We start from the raw sequence: 20,271 nt of genomic DNA, 5'->3' as shown, positions 1-20,271 counted from the left end.
CTCGTCGGCTGAGACGCCTGTCGTCATAGGACTCGAAGGTTTTCATCCGATTGCTTCGTCGTCGCCTCCGCAGCCGTTCAAGGCGTCGCCTGCTGATGTCGACGTTGGCAAGGTGTCTGCTGCGTCGGCCAAGAAGTGTCCTGCCGAGAAGAATCCCGTCGAGGATACGGTTATCACTCTGCCCCTAAGCTTCTTGGGCGATGATGAGACAGCTGTTACATGGCCTTTCGCCGATCGCTTGATCCTGCCTACGACGTATCGGCGATATCACGAGGTGGATCCTCTTCCTGTCGCGTCGGACGCCGCTGAACTTAGCCTGCGGGTGAGTTTTATTTAACTTTCGTTCTTTATGCAAAAAATGTGCGTTATGTCAATTTGTCGGGTGTAGAATGTACGTTGTGTTAATCTGTTTTGGCATTGGTCTCGCGCAGGCGTCGCAGGCTGCTCTGGCTGTGCGCAGGCAATGTTCGTTGTTGTGCGACGAGGTGACGAATGCAAGACAGCTGGCGGCGAAGAAGGCGGCCGTGTCGTGGAAGGCGAAGTGGAAGGCTGCTGAGAAGAAGGTTGTCGACCTCGCTGCGGTGGTTAAGGATAAGGGTGATCAGTTGAAGGGTAAAGATAAGCAAATAGCCGACGTGGCTAAGGACTTGGAGAAAGTGAAGGGAGAGTTGGCCTCGACTACGGAGGAGTTAGATGGGTTGAGGAGCTTGTATGATGCCCTGCAAGAGGAGGCGAAAGATGTCGAGGCTCTAGCTATATGGAGGACGAGGGCACAAATGATGTATTCCTGCTTGATTGGGGAGACCAGCATTTGGCCGTGTCAGAAGGAGGTGGACAACTACCTGGCCAATGGCGTTACCATGGCTGATTTGTCGGTACCCGTGGTGGACTCGGAAGAGTTGGCGAAGACGGCCGATTTTTCCAGTACCGAGGCGATGGAGGTGGACGCTGCCTTGTTGGTGGAGAACGTGCCTGTTTCGGGGCAAGAGGGGGAGGTGTTAGCCGTACAGCACGAAGGGGAAGCTTCTGTCGTCGCTCCTCAAGGCGAGGCGTTGGATGTGGCGTCGGTGGAGGTGCCAGTCGTGACCGACGTTGTCGTGCCCCCGGAGCAGGAGTCGGAGCAGGAGATCGTGGCCTCTACTCAAGAAGAAGGGATGTAATAGTCTGTAGTTTGAATTTCTGTTGGTTTTTGTGTTTTGTTTGTGAATTTCTTTACTCGTCGTCGATGGCGACGACGAGGTGGTTTGGATAACTTGTGTTTGGTTTTCGTAACTTGGATGTTTTTACTCGTTGTCGGTGGCGGCGGCGAGGTGTTTGGAGAATATTTGTGTTTGTATTTTGGAGGTTGTGGCCCCAGGGGTCGCGCAGTTTGCAGTTTGCCATATAAGTGTGTTCCCTTTTTTTTTTTTTTTACTCGTGCGTTCTTTGTGACTTTTGCGTTGTGTTTCGAAGTTTTTGTCGCGCGTCGTGTAGCATGTGTTTTACAAAGGACAGATGTCGAAACGGTAGAACTATATGTATGTAAAACAGTACCTGCGTCGCTTGTTCATCGCTTGTCACTTGGGGTTCGCTTTCCGTCGTACGTCGTCGATTCTAGTTGATATTCGTTATGTGTCACCTTCTGCAAAAGAAAACATGGGTTGCTAGGAGGATTGGCCGTTGGGGATGCCAACGGCCCTCCGATGCCTAAGTCAGTAATGGTTCCGAATGAAAAATAAAGCGATAAAAAGTAACGAAAGAGGTAGAAACGATGGTACGACAACTGATAAAATTGGCTACGACGAATGTTTAAAAGTGATAGAGTTTAAGATGTGTAGCGTTCCAGCTTCGGGGGACCGACTTGCCGTCTTTGGTGACGAGTCTGTATGCCCCCTTTCCGACGATTTTATCGACCAAGTACGGTCCTTCCCAAGCTGGTGCGAGTTTACCTGCGTTTAGTTCCTTTGTATTTTGGAATACCTTGCGCAACACCCAGTCGCCTTCCTTGAACACTTTTATTTTGACGTTCTTGGTGAAGCATTTTGCCACGATCTGTTGCTGCGACGCCATCCTTATCAACGCTGCTTCTCTGAAGTCTTCTGTGTTGTCGAGATTTTCACTAAGTTCCACGTCGTTCTGCTCCGGTGTCATGAGTCCATATCGTGCACTGGGCAGTGTCACTTCAGGGGGTAGTACTGCTTCGCACCCGTAAATGAGTGAGAAGGGAGTCTGTCCCGTCGCCGTCCTAGGCGTCGTCCTATTGGCCCATAGGATGGATGGCAGCTCTTCTGCCCATCGTCCCTTTTTGTCGTCCAGCCGCTTTTTTAGCGATGCGATGATCGTTTTGTTGCTGGATTCCGCCTGTCCATTTGCTTGGGGGTATCTTGGCGTCGACGTCTTTAGCTCGATGTTCCATGTCTTGCAGAAAGCCCTAGTCTTGTCGCTGATGAATTGTGATCCGTTATCGCATATGATTTCTGATGGTACTCCGAATCTGCATATAATGTTAGTCCATATGAACGAGCATACCTCTTTGTCTCTTACTTTTTGGAACGCACCTACTTCTATCCACTTAGAAAAATAATCTGTCAGAGCTAGCATGAAGACCTTTTGTCCTGGGGCGACGGGTAATTTACCGACGATGTCCATTCCCCATTTCATGAAAGGCCACGGAGTTAAGGTGGGGTGTAAGAATTCAGATGGTTTATGTGTCATACCTGCGTGTCGTTGACATTTGTCGCACTTAGCTACGTACCTCATCGCGTCTTTGAGCATTGTTGGCTAATAGTATCCGTTTCTTTTGATTCTGGTTGACAAGCTTCGTCCTCCTTCGTGTCTGCCGCATTCTCCTTCGTGGTATTGTTTTTGTAGCTTTTTCTATTCTTTTTTTTCTGCGCATCGCATCAACATTCCATTTGCTGATCTCTTAAATAGTATGCCTTGCAAAATAACATATCGTGATGCTTTGAAAAGTATCTTCCTGGCTTCGAGCTTGTCGTCGGGTAGGGTTTCGTGTGTTAGGTAGTCGAGAATGGGCTTGGTCCAGCTATCCGTGTTTGTGGTTGATAGGACGAGGCAAGCGTCTTGTGGTATGTCTTTTTCAATAGCGGGTGACAGTAGGTGTACTAGAGGTATGGTCGAGAATGGTGATTTTCTGAGTGCGGATCCTAGATTGGCAAGGGCATCAGCTTGTGTGTTCAAGTCTCGTGGCACTTGTTTAATGGAGAGGGATTTAAATTTGGAGGCTAGCTTTTTTGCTTTTTCGAGGTATAAGGTCATTTTTAGGTCTTTAGCCTCATAGTCGCCGTTGATCTGGTTGACGATTAATTGTGAGTCGCTGAATATGTTGAGTCCGCTTGCCCCCAACTCTTCAGCTAACGTCAGTCCGGCGATTAACGCCTCGTATTCTGCTTCGTTGTTTGTCGCTTTGAAATCGCAGCATATGGCCTGTGTTATCATGTCCCCTTGTGGTGACTTTAGTACGACGCCTAGACCTGCACCGCGAAAGTTAGATGAACCGTCGACGAAGAGTGTCCATACCTCTTCTACGTTATTGATGAGTTTGACTTCGTCGTCCGCTATCTTCTCCAAGTCGGGGCTAAAGTCTGCCACAAAGTCTGCTAGGGCCTGCGATTTTACCGCCGTTCTCGGTTGGTACTTGATGTCGAAGCTTCCTAGCGCCATCGTCCATTTCTCCATTCGACCTGTTAGTTCTGGTCTACGCATCATATACTTGATTGGATAATTAGTCATCACCACTATTTGGTGAGTTTCGAAATAATGCCTTAGCTTTTTGGCTGCAGTAACGAGTGCTAAGACGAGTTTTTCGAGGGAGGAATACCTGGTTTCTGCTTCTAGTAGTGACTTACTGATGTAGTAAATAGGTAGCTGTTGCGTTTCGTCTTCTCGAGCTAGCACCGCACTAACTACTGTTGGGCTGACGGCTAGGTAGAGTTGTAGGACTTCGCCTTCTTTGGGCTTGGACAAGAGGGGTGGCGACATCATGTATTTTTTGAGGTTTTGCAGGGCCGTTTCGTGGTCGTCGGACCAGCTAAAACCCTTGTTTTTGCGCAAGACGTCGTAGAATAGACGACACTTGTCCGACGACCGTGAAATAAAACGATTTAGTGCCGCCACTCTCCCTGTCAAGCGCTGTACCTCTTTTATGTTCCTGGGGGACTGAATGTTGATGATTGTGCGCACTTGGTCGGGGCCGGCCTCGATTCCTCGTTGGGTGACGATATAACCTAAGAATTTTCCTGTAGACACTCCGAAAGAACATTTATTCGGGTTAAGTTTCATACCGTATTTCCTCAATATGTTGAAGGATTGTCGTAGGTGTTCGACATGGTCGTCAGCCTTCCTTGATTTTACTAGCATGTCGTCGATGTAGACCTCCATCGTGTCTCCAAGTTGGTCTTTGAACATTTTGTTGACGAATCGTTGGTATGTCGCACCTGCATTTTTAAGACCAAAAGGCATGACTTTATAACAATAAATTCCTCTGTCTGTTACAAAAGATGTTTTTTCCTGGTCGTCTGGGTGCATAAGGATCTGGTTGTATCCGGAGTAGGCGTCCATGAATGTTAGTAGCTCGTGTCCGGCTGTAGACACCTACTTTTGTCCCCGTTCCCGCAAGGGAAAGGTTCGATGATGAAAGCATAAAAACTCCACTTGACAACGCATCTCCTATAAAATAAACGAATCTCGATTCCCCATTTCATTTCACCCGAAACCTGCTATTTATGGAAACCTGCTAAAAATAGTAACTGCCGTAAAAGGTAGCTTCTAAAAGTGGCAAATCATAAAAGATAGAAACCTGTCAGAATTAGGTGTTGCATTCCAACATAAATCCTAAATGAGATAGAAAACTACGAGAATCCTATTCCTAATATGATTCAGAAATAAGAGTTACGTATTAATTAAAATCCTAACGAGCCTAGAGTTCGTAACGGGCCCAGACGCATTCCGTCATAAAATTGATACGCGCTAAAAGATTCAAATTAATCTCAAACTCTACGGATTTCAGGAATCCGAATCTGACTAAAGAAAACAGCCCATACCCTATTTTCAACGCCTGGCTCTGGGCGCTGAAAATACCTGGGTACGTGTTTTTTCCTAATTCTTTGTAGATTAGAACTCTGCAATTCTATCTTTCCACGAACTCTTCCCTATAAATAGGCCCCTAATTTCGACGTGAAAGACACAACAACACACAATTCTATTCTGAGTATTGACTCCAACCCTTAGCCTAAGCCTCTCGCTGCGAAACTGTTCACGCGTTCTGTCGCAATCGATCCATAAATCGAACAGAACGTATCCTGTCCCATAATTGAGATTCGTTAAATAAAAAGGAGAAATAGCAAAGTCAAAGTGGTTAGTTTTCTGAGAGCCGTGACGCACCTCTCAAGGGTGCGTCATAATGTGTCCCTTTTCGATGATTTAACTGCTTTCCTCGCCCTTTTTATGAACTGTTAAACTAACCTAATCTGATTGTTCTATCACGCCTAACAAATATGATATTTTTGGGAAATCGGATCATCATGCTAGGTCCCTTAATGCTATTTAAATCAGATAATCACGATCGAATTAGTATTATATGTTGCATATTGCTAAAATCAACTCAGATTAGTTTAATAGTTAACGCATGTCCCTTCAATTATTTATGCTGAGCTAGTAAGGATATCCTGCCTCTGGAGTTATCGACGAGCGAATTACTCCTCTCGGTAGTTACAGTCCCCCGAACCCTCAATCTCTACCTTGCGGGTGTATATTGAGAGATCCCCACACCAGGGATCACAAGGGAGCCTACGGCCGTCGTGGTCAAACATAATTGCACTCCCTTTATGTCACGATAACCGGGTTTTGTCAGTTTTTCTCATTGTCGTTAAAAACTGAATGGCGACTCCTATATTACTAGTCAATTGGGTGTATACTCACAGGAAATCCAATTACACTTGATTGAATAAAAAGAATCGTCACACCCACGAGTGACAAGGTCACGCATTAGCCTCGCGCTTTTTCGACCCCCCTCACAGTGGCGACTCCACTGGGGATAGTGAAGGAAATACTCGTGCTTGTAGGTAATCAAAATAGCCGAAGGGTGAAACGATCCTACCCCGCGTTTATTTCCCCATCAAGTTGGGACGACCTGAAAATCAGCATATTAATGTGAACGGGCAGAACATCATAACGAATCTCGGCTCCCTCGGGAGTTGGGACTAAGGATACCTTTTTTCGCCAATAGGGGGGTGCATACGCCGCGCATGTTTCCCACTCGGTACTTGTGCAGGTAGTACACCCATCCCGAACCCAATCGCTCGCTCGTTAGGTCCCTCTCGCCTGCATGCCCCCTTGGCTTGCACTTGCGGGTTGGCCTCTTGAGCGAAATTCGTCTGTTGAAGACACTACCTCGACCGGGGCATGTGTTGGATCTACGATAGAAGCGGTACCAAGCCAGGCGCAAATAAACTACCCATAGAAGCCTATCATAAACTACGTGGCATATTTAATTTTCAAATCCATGTTTGTAATGTAGTTATGTGTAGCGAAATATGTGATTGTGTGTGACAAACTATCCTAGAAAACCAACGACCTTAAAAATTGCCCAAACATTCATAGACTAATTTGCCAAAGAGTTGTACCGAAACACGTGTTCCGCAAACCCGAATGATCGCCACAAAATAAGCGACGCTCGGGATGGCCTGTAACGAATCCCACAAACGCTGCTACGCGTAAAGGACGTTATTAGGCAAGCACGCAAATCGAAGTCGCATAAACAGAAGACAGAAAAACGAGAACCAGCCAGGGACGCATTTTCAACGCCCCTGGCTGGGCGCCAGAATTTCTCACGCCCCTAGCTGGGCGCTAAAGTTGTTGCTTGGCCTTCTGGTCAGGCGCAGCAGCCTCGGTGTCCGAGCGAAAGGAAAATACGTAGCACAAAAAAATGTTCATCAAAAGAATTGCTACGAGGGCGTAAGAAAAGCACTCGATTTCAAAAAAGCGACTCGTGAAAAATTAATAACTCTTTGTGTCGTTGTTAGGCCTCCTACGACGGCAATGCTCGGCACCAAAACCGAACATGCTAACAACTATGAATGTCACACGGGCAAGTGTTTCGAAAATCCAAAGAATGACCAAAAAAAAAAAAAAAAACCAAAAAAGTGTACCGACAAAAGAAAGAGTAAAAAACCAATTTAGAGAGTCGAAGTCTAGACTAAGTAATGCTTGAAACTTTGGGAACTTAAACTTTAGCTTATCTTATGCCTAGGACTGGTCCTGCCACTTGGTGCCGATCAGGGAATCAACGGTTAATGCGTCTCGAAGATACCTCGCCAACACCAGGTTTAGTAACTCCAAGCTCTGTCCGTCGTCCCTCATTTCAAGGATCTCCGCTTCCCCAACCTCGATTCGCACCTTCAAACATGTCCATCGAAGATTTGCGAGACCAGATGGTCCAAATGACCCAACTTATGGGCCAACTGAAAATGGAAAATGAAGCTTTAGCGGCTGCGCAAGCAAAAAATGACCTCGAAAACGAGAAGAGGATTGAAAAAATGGTCCTACAGCAAACCATGGGGAGCAAATACTTCTCCCTCGATCCTGAACCTTTTCCTGGCAAATTACCAGAAAAGTTCAGTTCATCTGACTTACCAAAGTTCAAGGCCACGGACAACCCCCGTGATCATCTACTGAGCTTTGTGAATACCATGAACTTGAAAGGCGTGGACAAGTCCATGTACTTACCTGCCTTTCCTTTGTCCTTGGAACCTGTGCCGCTCAAATGGTACTATCACCAGGACCCTAAGATCTTCCCCACTTGGGAAGACTTTTTCAATGTCTTCATCAAGCAATACTCGTCGAACATGGATTTCCAAGTCACCATGCGCGAGTTGGAAGTTCTCTTCCAAAAGAAAAATGAGGGTTTCACAACCTACTTTGCTAGATGGAGGGACCAGGCGGCCCAGCTAATCAATAGGCCTCCCGAAACAGAATTGGTCCAAAAATTCATTGACAACCTAGACCCGGCTTACAGACAACACCTTAGGTACCTGGGACTCGACACTTTCAAAAGAGTTTATGATGTGGGAATAAAGATCGAGGACGACCTCGCCAAAACCATACAGAGAAAACCCACATATAAGACCAACACCTATAATCGGGGTAACACATCCCAAGCCCAAGAAGTCCATGCTGTAGAAGAGGCTCCCGCCCGACGAAACCCTGTAAGATGGGTCCGAGACCGAAAGTTTGCCCCACTCGGGTCAACTTTGGTACAAGCCTTTGAAAGACTAACCAATCAAGGAAAGTTGAGACCTATAGGTCCCACCCGTGACCCTCCTGTCAAAAACAAATATTGGGTCGAAGGTACTTACTGCAAATTCCATCAAGGAAATGGGCATGACACTGAAAACTGCTGGACTCTAAAACATACGATCCAGGACATGATAGAGGATGAAGTAATACCTCTCCCTAACGTTGGCAAACCCAACAACAACAAGAGCCCACTCGGCTCTTGTCACATCTCTCTCGACCAACCAGAGAATTTCGACCCCACGGTGTATATTACACCTCAAGGTGCACCACTCGCTGTGGTCCCTATGGATCGAATCGAGAGGGAAGTGTGCGGTGTGTGGAACGATGATGCTGAAGATATTTACCTATCTCAAGTCTCGGGCCAGGACTTCTTCACTGAAACTTGGCCCGGGTATGCTCTCATTGACACCACCCCTCAGGAGCCCGAGGTCGACAACCTCACTCGATCCGGAAGAATATACCAACCGGACATTCACCCACCTCCCATGGACGACGTCCCGGTTAGGCAAACTCCTGATAATGGACGGCACGCCACCGTCGCGAAAGTCATTGAAAATCCTCTCCTGAAACAACTAAAAAGAACCAAGGCTGAGATTACCATCTGGGATCTTATGTGTACTTCAAAGGAACATCGCGAAAAGCTTATTCGCTCACTTGACCTCATCTCAGTACCTACAGATATCACACCTGACTCATTGGTTAGCCATGTCACGAGAGATGCCGGAGAAAAGGCCATAGTTTTCACTGATAAAGACTTACCCAAAGAGGGGGGTGCTCACAATAAAGCCCTTTACCTAGTAGTTGGATGCAAAGGACAAAACATCCCCCTAGCGCTCGTAAATAATGGTTCAGCGGTTAATGTCTGTCCATTGAGAACCGCCCATTGCTTGGGGCTAGGAAGCGATGACTTCCAAACCTCCACGCAAGGGGTACGAGCTTATGATAACTCTCGAAGGCCTGTATTGGGAAAAATCAATCTTACCATACAAATCGGGCCTATGGCACGCACCACGGAGTTTCAAATAATCGACATCAAGCCCACTTTCAACCTCCTCTTGGGGCGACCTTGGCTCCATGACTTAGGAGGTGTGGCTTCTACCTTGCACCAAATGGTTAAACTTAACCATAACGGGGTAATACTAGAAATCCGTGCCCCTCCTCTCGACGTCAGTTGTACTATGGTTGGAACAGCCGAAAATGCAGACGACCTTTATGGGTTTCAAATGGAAGAAACAATCCAGTTCATCGAAGATTATGATCCAGCATTCCTAGACCCGCATGCATCCCGAGTCATCCCTAGAATGCTGTTAGCTCAAGGCTATTTTCCAGGAACCCCATTGGGCATAAGGAAGAAGGAATGCACATTCCATCCTTTTCCCGACAAATCTACTCCCTTTGGCTTAGGTTATGAACCAACGGAGGAAGATATTGCTGACCGCCTATCTAGGCTACGCCTTAACAAAACCAAACAAACCACCCTCCTTCCCCCATATCAAAGGACCCTTAACGGGATGTTTGTTCGGGAAGGAGAAGAACACCCATGCTGTGATTTCCCTGAACCCTTCGTTCAGGATGGCTTGCTAAAACCTGGATTTGAAAATTTCCATGACTGCCACACCTTGGATGAGGCACCCCACCTCGCCAAGGCTAAAACAGCTGAAATATTGGACAACCAGGCTCTATGGACATTGTTTAACGAATCGAGGCCTATGGAGAACGAGACTGTGATGACTACCCTAGCTTTACAAGATGAAAGTTTCGATCCAACCCGGTTAATCTCTCCTGCATCAACACTAGAAGAGGTCGAGAACGGATGGGTGAAGACATATCAGTGGGTCAACGCAAAAGGAATGGAATTCAAGATGAGTACCGGTGAAGGACCGAAGTTTTATGAGACTAAACCCCAGGCTTGAGCCACATAGAGCACCATTAGTAAAAAGCTCCTAGTAGTTCTTTAGATTGATATAAAAAAATAATAGAGACTTTAGATGGTCCTAAGGCCCTTTAGAATATGGGTCAGTTTTATTTCAGTGTGTTTTCCTTACTTTTCGAATCAATAAAGGCGTAATATTTCTCCTAAATTTTTTTTTATTCTAACACTAAACACCAAATGTACTTGCAAAATACAAAAATAAAGAGGCGGCCCACTCTAGGCCCAACAAACAAAGCCCACTCGGTTTTGAAATAGTGCCATGGGAACCAGTTCCCGAAACCCACAAAATAAACCACACTATCCCATTCATATCCCCAAAACCTAAAAAGCCAACCAGTGTCATCATAAGAGCCAATCCATGCAACCCAAAATCAAAGGAAATCAAAAATTTAAAACAATGCAAAAGTTACCAAAAAATAGATTCATAAAACATAGATTCCATTATACCCTTCACTACCAACCTACCTCCAAAGCCTACACAAAGATCTTCATAAATTCCGCACCCTAACTCCATTTTCAAAACTGTTTTGAGTCACCAATAGAAAAAATTAATCTGGACAAAAATGCGTTTCACGCTAACAGTAAAAAAAAAGCCTCCAAAATAGCCTCAAAATTAACTTTAACTACAAAGCAAAATATCAAGGCACAAAAAACGAAATAGAAATAAACGCAAGAACATGTGAAGCAAAGCGTCAAAATTGACCGCCCAAGTCATTTTCAGCGCCCAGGGCTGGGCGCCGAAATTTCTGACGCCCCAGCCTGGGCGTTGAAACTCTCTGCCTGCCAAAAGTTTTCCTTTTGAAAGTGCTCGTCATTTTATCCGCACACAACGGAAAAATAACGAACACTTGGGGGTACAGTACGTATCCAAATAGGTTTACCAAGAATATAACTATACAAATTAGTCGAATTTGTCGCAACCTATGGCAAAAAAAACGGTAGATGAAAATAATGATAAATACTTCACTCATTTGACCAATTAAGTAATATGTTTCCATTTCGGGACATATCTACCGAAATCCGGCATACTAGAACTTATTCTAAAGCTAGAACTACGCGCGACCTGATTCTGACAAGATACGTAGGCAATCCTTACCAAGGATTCGGTCCAAATAAAATATATTCTTTGCAAAAAAGTGTTAGACATATAAAATACATAAAAAAAAGAGGAGAAACAAAAATAAATGAAAACTAAAAATACGCCTTTGTTAAAATATAATAAGAAGGAAAACAGAGTGCTAAAAATAAAAACAAACACGACTGAAATAAATAGAGGGCACCTACACCCTAGCAAGAACTACACTACTCTAGTTCTTCTGGATCGTCAAATAAAGTCTTGTAGAGAGCAATGTTCGCAGGATCCACCCCCATAGTCTTCTGCGCTGCCCCAATATCAATCTCCATAAGAACCGGCTCCTGGACACTAACTTCCAAAGATGTCAAGGCTTCAGAAACATTCTCAATTATAGCCCGCTCAGCCTCGAAGGCACAGGCAATGGTGGAAGAAGGATTATTATCATCAACTAGACTAGCCACTGTTTCTACAGGCGGCTGAGCCTTCCTAACCCATACATTGTTCCGGCGACAATCTCCGCGAGAGCTTGCATTTCTTTTAACAACAGCAGGCCCCTTCATGTTAGGCATCTTTTTAGGCCTGAAACTGGAACGGGGAGGAACTTCCTTTCGCTTTCGATCAGGACGAGCTTTCACAGTCTTAAAACTATAGGTACGAGGTTTGGCAGAATCAGGACCCTCTTACTTAACACGAAAACGAGGTATCAAAAGCTCAGCCGGCTCCCCATTACGAGCCTCGGTCCTCACATCTTTGTCATCGGAGCTCATCCACAACTTGTAATTTTCAGAAAGACCCACAAAGCCATTTGTAGCTACGGCCCAACGCGAGAGACCATCATAATACTTAGCCCACGCTAAGACCCGTGTTTGTGAAAAGGCCGCTACCTTAGGTGGTACCGTATCAGAAAAAGGGATAGTCTGCCTTAAACCATATTGACGCATGACTCGGTAAGGGAAAATATAAATGGGACGAGATAGCCCCAACAAAGAAACATAAACCGATACATCAGACCCCCCTGTCATAGTAGTCAAACCCCACCATGGTACCACCCACTTAATAGAACAAATGCCATAAGTAAAAAAGGAGGTCCATTCAGCCTCGTCCTGGCCTTGGTGCAAGTATTTTCGGTTACCCAAAGCTATAGGGCGATAATGTTTAGGATCGGCAGGAGCTTCCAAAAGTCTAAGCCGTTCCGCAAGCCAAATCTGCAAAAACAGGTACGATCGAATCAAAAGAATGAAAAGAAAGAAAAAACGGTTCCTGGGGCGCAATTTCAACGCCCAGGACCAGGCGTCGAATATTCCAGCGCCCAGCACTGGGCGCTGAAACTCAGCCCCAGGCAGAAAGAAATATATGCAAAAAAAAACATACATGTACGCAAGGAAAAGACCGATTACCTGCAGCAATAGGGGGCTCCCCTTAAAATATTCAGATTTGGCGCCCTTCTTCAGTTCATCCGCACTCAGCAAAGTCTCAGCAACAACCAACGACATAATAGAATAACAACTTTCCATCTGGCTAATCAAGGGGATCAACCTTATGTCACTGAACTCACCATTATTATTCGACAGCAAGTAATGATTCAACAAGCAAAATACAAGGGCTCGAATGTTCAATTTTTGTTCGGTCATATTCTTACTAGGCCTAAAATGGTGTTTTACAAGTTTTGCCAAGTTAACCTTATCGTCTACAACAATTTCAGCAAACATGTTATCATCTAGCCCTAGGAAAGCCCTTATGGTTGTTTTACCCTCTTCAACGGTGCCAGGGGTAACAGGAGTAGCATTAGTAGGATAACCAAGGATCGCAGCAAATTCATCGGGCAAAGGACATATTTCATTGCCCCGAAAGGAAAAAACATGATGATCGGAGTCCCAAAAGCTTAGGGCAGCATGCAGAAAGTTATAATCAATATTAATTTGTTGCAAGCCTAAAAGTGCCTCTAAGTGGTATTCTTTTAACAAAGCTTTTTCTGTGGGAGTAAGGGCCCGTAGCCAACGCCTAACAGTCCGTTGGAGTGAGAAAGTAGGGATCGACATGGCAAAAGCAGTAAATAATTAGAGCACAGCAAAAGAAGAGAAAGGATTTGAGAGTGGTGGAAAATAAGGACGTATCTAGCCCCTATATATAGCTGAACGCACCCAATAACATCCTGATCCCATTCGGAAACGTGTTTAGAAATTCGAAAATCAAATATTACCAGGAAAGGACTTTCAGCGCCCACCCCTGGGCGCCGAAATGCCTAACGCCTGAACTTGGGCGCTGAAAATGCAGCCCAAGGCCCAGATTTCACAAAACACGGAACAGGAAAGGACTTAAGATCGTGTTGCTAAACACGAGACCCTATTGCAAGTAGGATCAAGCCCAAAGAACCTTTAGCTCCCAAATAAGCAAGAAAAAAAATAACATTAAAACTTGGTCGAAACTTAGACTCGTCTTAGAAAATGCTTATGTACACTTTCAAAAAAAAAGCAAGTTAAATATCATGGTCATTCTTCGAAACACCAAAAAAATGTGTCGTCAAGTCGTTGGTTTTCCAAATAAAAAATGTCTGTCAAAGGGTTAATCCGGGCCAAGCTAAAACCGGATGTCGCCTGAAAACTAAAGTCGCACTCCACGGCTTCGCTAAAGCAGCACGCTACTATAGAAGGTCGCTCGCACATACGAGCACGACCCCAAACATGATTACAAGATGCGAAAAACAACCGACGAGCTCCAGTGCTTGGGGGGCTCGAAAAAAAATAGACTCCAACGAGGAGCGCGCGATCAAAATCACATTCCCGGACTGCGCCATACACCATATCATGTTTGGATATGTCAAAAAAATATATTGTTAAACAAAAATATACACAGTGTGGGCCCACTTATAGGACACATCTAATCAGGAAATATTACGACCCACCAACAGGTTGTAATCACAAAAGCCCTTCTACATAGGCCAAAATAAGAAATTCAAAATGGGCTCGCCCACCCTCAGCGGGCGGGGTCTGCGTCATTAGCCGCGCAGGTCCTCAGTTTTCGAAAAAAATAAAATCTTCAAATTTAAAAAAGGCTCGCCATCTTCAGCCGGCGGGGTCTACGGCGCAAACCACGTAGGTCCTTATTTTCAAAAAAAAAAGCAAAATAAATTTCAAAACAGATTCGTCCACTTCTATCGGACGGGGCGTCCACCCTCAGCGGACAGGTTCGCCATCTTCAGCCGGCGGGGTCTACGTCACAAACCGCGTAGGTCCTTATTTTCAAAACATCAAAACAGATTCGTCCACTTCTATCGGACGGGGCGTCCACCCTCAGCGGACAGGCTCGCCCACCTTCAGCGGGCGGGGTCTGCGTCACTAACCGCGCAGGTCCTTAGTCGCTGCAGCGATAACTTTTTTCGGTTTTCCCTTTTTCCAAAAATTAAAGGATTGGTTTTCCGTTTTTCCAAAAAAGAACGATGTGCTGGATTTTCCTTCGTTTTACGTCCTATAAAAACAAGGGGGTTTTCTCGTTTAGCTAGCCCTGAAAATGAGAATCTTTTAAAAAAACGTTTTACCTCGTGATTGGGCTTGGCCAGGCCCAATTACACTTTACATCTTTGATTTCGAAAACATCTGTAGCTACTCCCAATGACAAAGTGAGGGAGTTTCTACGCACCTTTAGATTCTTCCAATGACAAAGTGAGGAAGTTTCTATACTATCAGTTGACAAATCCCAATGACATGTGAGGGATATGTCGACACTTCAAGTGATGCCCTTAAGTCAAATGTTATCACTCGGGGGCTAGTGAGACCCTCGCAAAACAGGTCACATACACCATGGCTTGTGTGACGCACTCCGTCTAATACTTTGACCATCGTCTTACTCCAAGACTCAGTCAAAGTGGGGGCTAACTGTAGACACCTACTTTTGTCCCCGTTCCCGCAAGGGAAAGGTTCGATGATGAAAGCATAAAAACTCCACTTGACAACGCATCTCCTATAAAATAAACGAATCTCGATTCCCCATTTCATTTCACCCGAAACCTGCTATTTATGGAAACCTGCAAAAAATAGTAACTGCAGTAAAAGGTAGCTTCTAAAAGTGGCAAATCATAAAAGATAAAAACCTGTCAGAATTAGGTGTTGCATTCCAACATAAATCCTAAATGAGATAGAAAACTACGAGAATCCTATTCCTAATATGATTCAGAAATAAGAGTTACGTATTAATTAAAATCCTAACGAGCCTAGAGTTCGTAATGGGCCCAGACGCATTCCGTCATAAAATTGATACGCGCTAAAAGACTCGAATTAATCTCAAACTCTACGGATTTCAGGAATCCGAATATGACTAAAGAAAACAGCCCAGACCCTATTTTCAGCGCCTGGCTCTGGGCGCCGAAATCTTCGGCGCCCAGGCCTGGGCGCTGAAAATACCTGGGTACGTTTTTTTTCCTAATTCTTTGTGGATTAGAACTCTGCAATTCTATCTTTCCACGAACTCTTCCCTATAAATAGGCCCCTAATTTCGACGTGAAAGACACAACAACACACAATTCTATTCTGAGTATTGACTCCAACCCTTAGCCTAAGCCTCTCGCTGCGAAACTGTTCACGCGTTCTGTCGCAATCGATCCATAAATCGAACAGAACGTATCCTGTCCCATAATTGAGATTCGTTAAATAAAAAGGAGAAATAGCAAAGTCAAAGTGGTTAGTTTTCTGAGAACCGTGACGCACCTCTCAAGGGTGCGTCGTAATGTGTCCCTTTTCGATGATTTAACTGCTTTCCTCGCCCTTTTTATGAACTGTTAAACTAACCTAATCTGATTGTTCTATCACGCCTAACAAATATGATATTTTTGGGAAATCGGATCATCATGCTAGGTCCCTTAATGCTATTTAAATCAGATAATCACGATCGAATTAGTATTATATGTTGCATATTGCTAAAATCAACTCAGATTAGTTTAATAATTAACGCATGTCCCTTCAATTATTTATGCTGAGCTAGTAAGGATATCCTGCCTCTGGAGTTATCGACGAGCGAATTACTCCTCTCGGTAGTTACAGTCCCCCGAACCCTCAATCTCTACCTTGCGGGTGTATATTGAGAGATCCCCACACCAGGGATCACAAGGGAACCTACGGCCGTCGTGGTCAAACGTAATTGCACTCCCTTTATGTCACGATAACCGGGTTTTGTCAGTTTTTCTCATTGTCGTTAAAAACTGAATGGAGACTCCTATATTACTAGTCAATTGGGTGTATACTCACAGGAAATCCAATTACACTTGATTAAATAAAAAGAATCGTCACACCCACGAGGGACAAGGTCACGCATTAGCCTCGCGCTTTTTCGACCCCCCTCACACCGGCGGTGGCGTCGACCAGGGCGTCGATGTGCGGCAGGGGGAATGGGTCTTTGGGGCATGCTTTGTTGATGTCTGTGAAATCGATGCAAACTCTCCACTTTCCATTCTTTTTACTGACGACGACGACATTTGCTAACCAATCTGGGTACTTGACTTCTCTGACTTTCCCGGAATCTATCAGTTTTTGGACCTCTTCGTCTATGATTTTATTTCTTTCAGGTGCGAACTTTCGTCGTTTCTGTTTCATTGGCTTAAAGTTGGGGTCGACATTGAGTTTGTGGGTGATGACGTCCGGACTGATTCCTGTCATGTCCTCGTGCGACCAAGCGAAGCAGTCCGAGTTTTCTCTTAGGAATGACACTATCTGACTTTTGATGTTGTCAGGCAGCGACGCTCCGATCCTTACTACTCGGTCTGGCTTTGTCTGATATAGTATTATCTCATCGATCTGTTGGTCGTCGGGGTCGTCTACCGTCGACCCTGGCTGTAATTGCTAGATGGATGACTTTGATGGTTTCAGCGCCGTTTCATAACATTTCTTTGCGTCCCTTTGTTGTCCTTTGATTTCCATGACTCCCCATTTGGTTGGGAACTTGATTGACTGGTGGTATGTCGATGGCACTGCTTTCATTTTGTGGATCCATGGTCGTCCTAGAATGACGTTGTATGCTGATGGGCAGTCGACGACGTTGAACTTGGTCATCACACTAACACCTTCTGCGTACGTAGGCAGCGATATCTCCCCTACTGTTCGTAGCGACTCTCCACTGAATCCTACTAAGACTGTCGACCTTCTAATTATACTCTTTTCTTGTAGTCCCATTTCTTGCAGAGCCTCTAAGAACAGTACGTTTGCTGAACTGCCGTTGTCGATCAGTATCCTTTTGATGAGAGCGTTGCCTATTGGGAGCGATATGACTAGCCCGTCGTGGTGTTCCTGTTGTGTGTCGGTTGAATCTGAATCGTCGAAGGTTATTTTCATCGCTGCTAATGACTTGTCTAGTGCTACTTCATCTTCGGTCTGCCCCTCTTTGACGGCTCCAGATTCGCCTCTGTTGATTTTTTTAGCTGCAGAAGAAGTTAGTCCACATATATCTGAACCACCAGAAATAACATTTACCACTTTTTCGAACATGGGCGGGGCCGATCGGTTGCCGCTTGGTGCTGGGCTGGGTTGGGCGTTGTTGTCCTTGTTGTACGTCTCCTTTCCTTTGTCGCTCAGCAGATCCTTCAGGTGGCCTCTTTTCAATAGATACGCTACCTCCTTTTTGAGGGAGATGCATTCCTCGGTTGTGTGGCCATTGTCGCGGTGGAAGTCGTACCACCTGCTCATGTCCTTCATGGAGTCTGGTCTGTCGCTCTTGTTAGGCCATCTGACGGTACCACCTACATTTTGAAGGGCGTTTACCACGCCTCCGATGTCGACGTTGAAGCCATACTCGGAGATGGGGGGATAAACGACCCGTTCATTCCTGTAAACATTGTTAGTGTCATCGTATTGATTGACATTTTGTACCTGGTTCTGCCGGTTATACGGCTGGTGTCGCCAGCTGCTACTCCTTGGGGTGTACGATCTCCTGTCGCTGCTGCCCCCTGTTGAGCGTTGGGACGCCGTTCGGATGACCTCGTCGTCTTCAATCCGCATTTGGGCGGTGGCTCTTGATCGCACCTCCTCGAAGGTTGCATAGGGGTACTTGGTTATTTCCCGGTACAACTCCGAGTTGGGGATGAGACCTCTTTTGAATGCCTCGATAGCTGTCCTGACATCACAGTTTTTTATACTAATTTTTTCACAATTAAAGCGGTTAAAGTAATCGCGTACCGACTCGGTTGGTCCTTGAACCAACCGATAGAGGTCACTGGTTTGCTTTTCCAATTAGCGACTGCTGGCGAACTGTTGATAAAAAGCGTTGATTAGGTCGGACAGGCAAGAGATGGATCCGGGGGCGACGTTCATGAGCCATTCCAGAGCTGCTCCATCGAGGGTACCGCCGAACGACTTGCACATGACAGGCTCGACTAGATCGTATGGGATTCCGATCTGCCACATGCGCTGCTTGTAGAAGTTGACGTGTCGGTAAGGATCAGACGTTCCATCATACAGGGTGGTCCAGGTAGGGAGTCGAAGTGTGTGTGGAACCGTTACTCTGGCGATTGCTTCACAGAATGGTGATGCCGCATACCCGTCGGTTGGTTCGGTCTCTACTGGTGTGGGTGCTCCGGGTAGCTTGATCATTAGCTTCATCAGGCGAGAGTAATGCTTTGTCATGCGAGCATCCATCTTGTTCAGGCGCTGGGTCACCGGGTCTGGGTTCGATCCATCTTCCTCACCTTGGGGCTCTTCGTCGTCGGTCAGATCTTCGAAATCGTCGGGCATCTCGAATGTCAGCTTTCTCGGCTTCTCACCAGTCTTGAAACGCGACTGGTATCTTGAGCTCTTCACAGAATCGAGCTCTTTTTGCAAGGTTTCAGTGGATGCCCTTTCTTGGGCCAGCTCTGCTTGGGCCTTTTCGTAGGCTGCTTTCATCTCTGCGAGCGTCATTTCTTCAGTAGACATGATGTGAGGGGTGATTTTGTGTGAAACCTAGTTAATGTCCTCACAGACGGCGCCAAACTGTTTATGCCAAATTTCGTCTAGGGGCGACTTTCGGCTAGGGTCGACACTAACTAAGCAATGAACGAATGAAACGAATAAAAGAGACACGGCACAGAGAAGTGTTGACGCGGAAAACCCAGGAATAAGGTAAAAAACCGCGGATAGCTATGAGGCTATCAATCCACTAAGTATTCTATATATCTGATTGTTTATGTATTTTTCTAATGATCAATACAGAGAATTAAAGAGCTAATACAAGGATTATGTGAGCGCTTGATAGCTTGAGAGTTTGAGTGCTTCCGTTCACTTCTGTTTTAGGGTCATCGTCTTCGTGCTTTTATAGGATAGTTCCAACGGTCCTGTTAGTTGAGAGAATCCCACAAAGATAGGGATTTCCTTATCACACGTTTCTCCAGTCTTCAACCAATTTCGCGCTTCTCGTGCATATCTTGGACTTGTTATGTCAGCATGACGGCGCTGCCTGTCATGGGCCTTGGGCTAACCTATCTTTGTCAATTCATTCCTCGAGGTTACGTCTCTGTCGCTTGCGCGTTGTCGCCAGTCCTTCGTCGTCTATGCCTCGTCGTACGATGCTACGTCAGACGCGTCTCCCTGGCACGATGTTCACCTGTGACACGACAGAACCTGGTTGACATGACATGATCAAACGTTAGAGCGGTTATGTCGCTAGTCCAAAAAGTGGGATAACAGTAGCCATCTGGAAAATCGACCAAATCCCAAAATTGGTTTTCAGACATGGAGTCTAATTCATGGCTTCTTGCCATTGCTTGCAGCTAGGGCTCGTTGTGAGGGGGTCGAAAAACACGACGGGGTGCCTCTAGAAGAGTGTACGACCCGCACGACTTTTCTCCTTTGGATGTGGTAAGCATATTAAGTAAATAGGAACTAGCTGTGGGCATTAGCCTCTTTTTACTAGTCTATAGGAGTCGCCATTCAGTTTAAGAAAACTGACAAAACCCGGTTATCGTGATATGCCTGGAGTGCAAACATATTTCACTCACAACGGTCATAGGTTC

The 20,271-nt window shown here is 45.6% G+C and overlaps 1 protein-coding gene across 1 annotated transcript; it reads right to left on the bottom strand.

Annotated features, from left to right (window-relative positions):
• Positions 1-17,131: 17,131 nt before the first annotated feature.
• LOC130469710 (uncharacterized) lies at positions 17,132-19,180 on the bottom strand. The gene is made up of 2 exons (XM_056839142.1): positions 18,534-19,180; positions 17,132-18,398 (listed from the first exon to the last, which is right to left on the bottom strand). The coding sequence occupies exons 1-2, from the start codon at positions 19,178-19,180 to the stop codon at positions 17,132-17,134; spliced, it is 1,914 nt and encodes a 637-aa protein (XP_056695120.1).
• Between the last annotated feature and the right edge of the window lie 1,091 nt (positions 19,181-20,271).

The sequence above is a fragment of the Spinacia oleracea genome, chromosome 3, assembly GCF_020520425.1.
Source record: "Spinacia oleracea cultivar Varoflay chromosome 3, BTI_SOV_V1, whole genome shotgun sequence".
NCBI classification, from domain to species: Eukaryota; Viridiplantae; Streptophyta; class Magnoliopsida; order Caryophyllales; family Amaranthaceae; genus Spinacia; species Spinacia oleracea.
This window is presented reverse-complemented; position numbering and strand designations above follow the sequence as displayed.

Excerpts from the sequence above, each read along its gene's own strand:
- LOC130469710 (XM_056839142.1), bottom strand. The coding sequence starts at position 19,180 with ATGACGCTCGCAGAGATGAAAGCAGCCTACGAAAAGGCCCAAGCAGAG. Across the intron at positions 18,399-18,533 it reads ATCAACGCTTTTTATCAACA|GACAGCTATCGAGGCATTCA; the intron begins GTTCGCCAGCAG and ends CTGTGATGTCAG.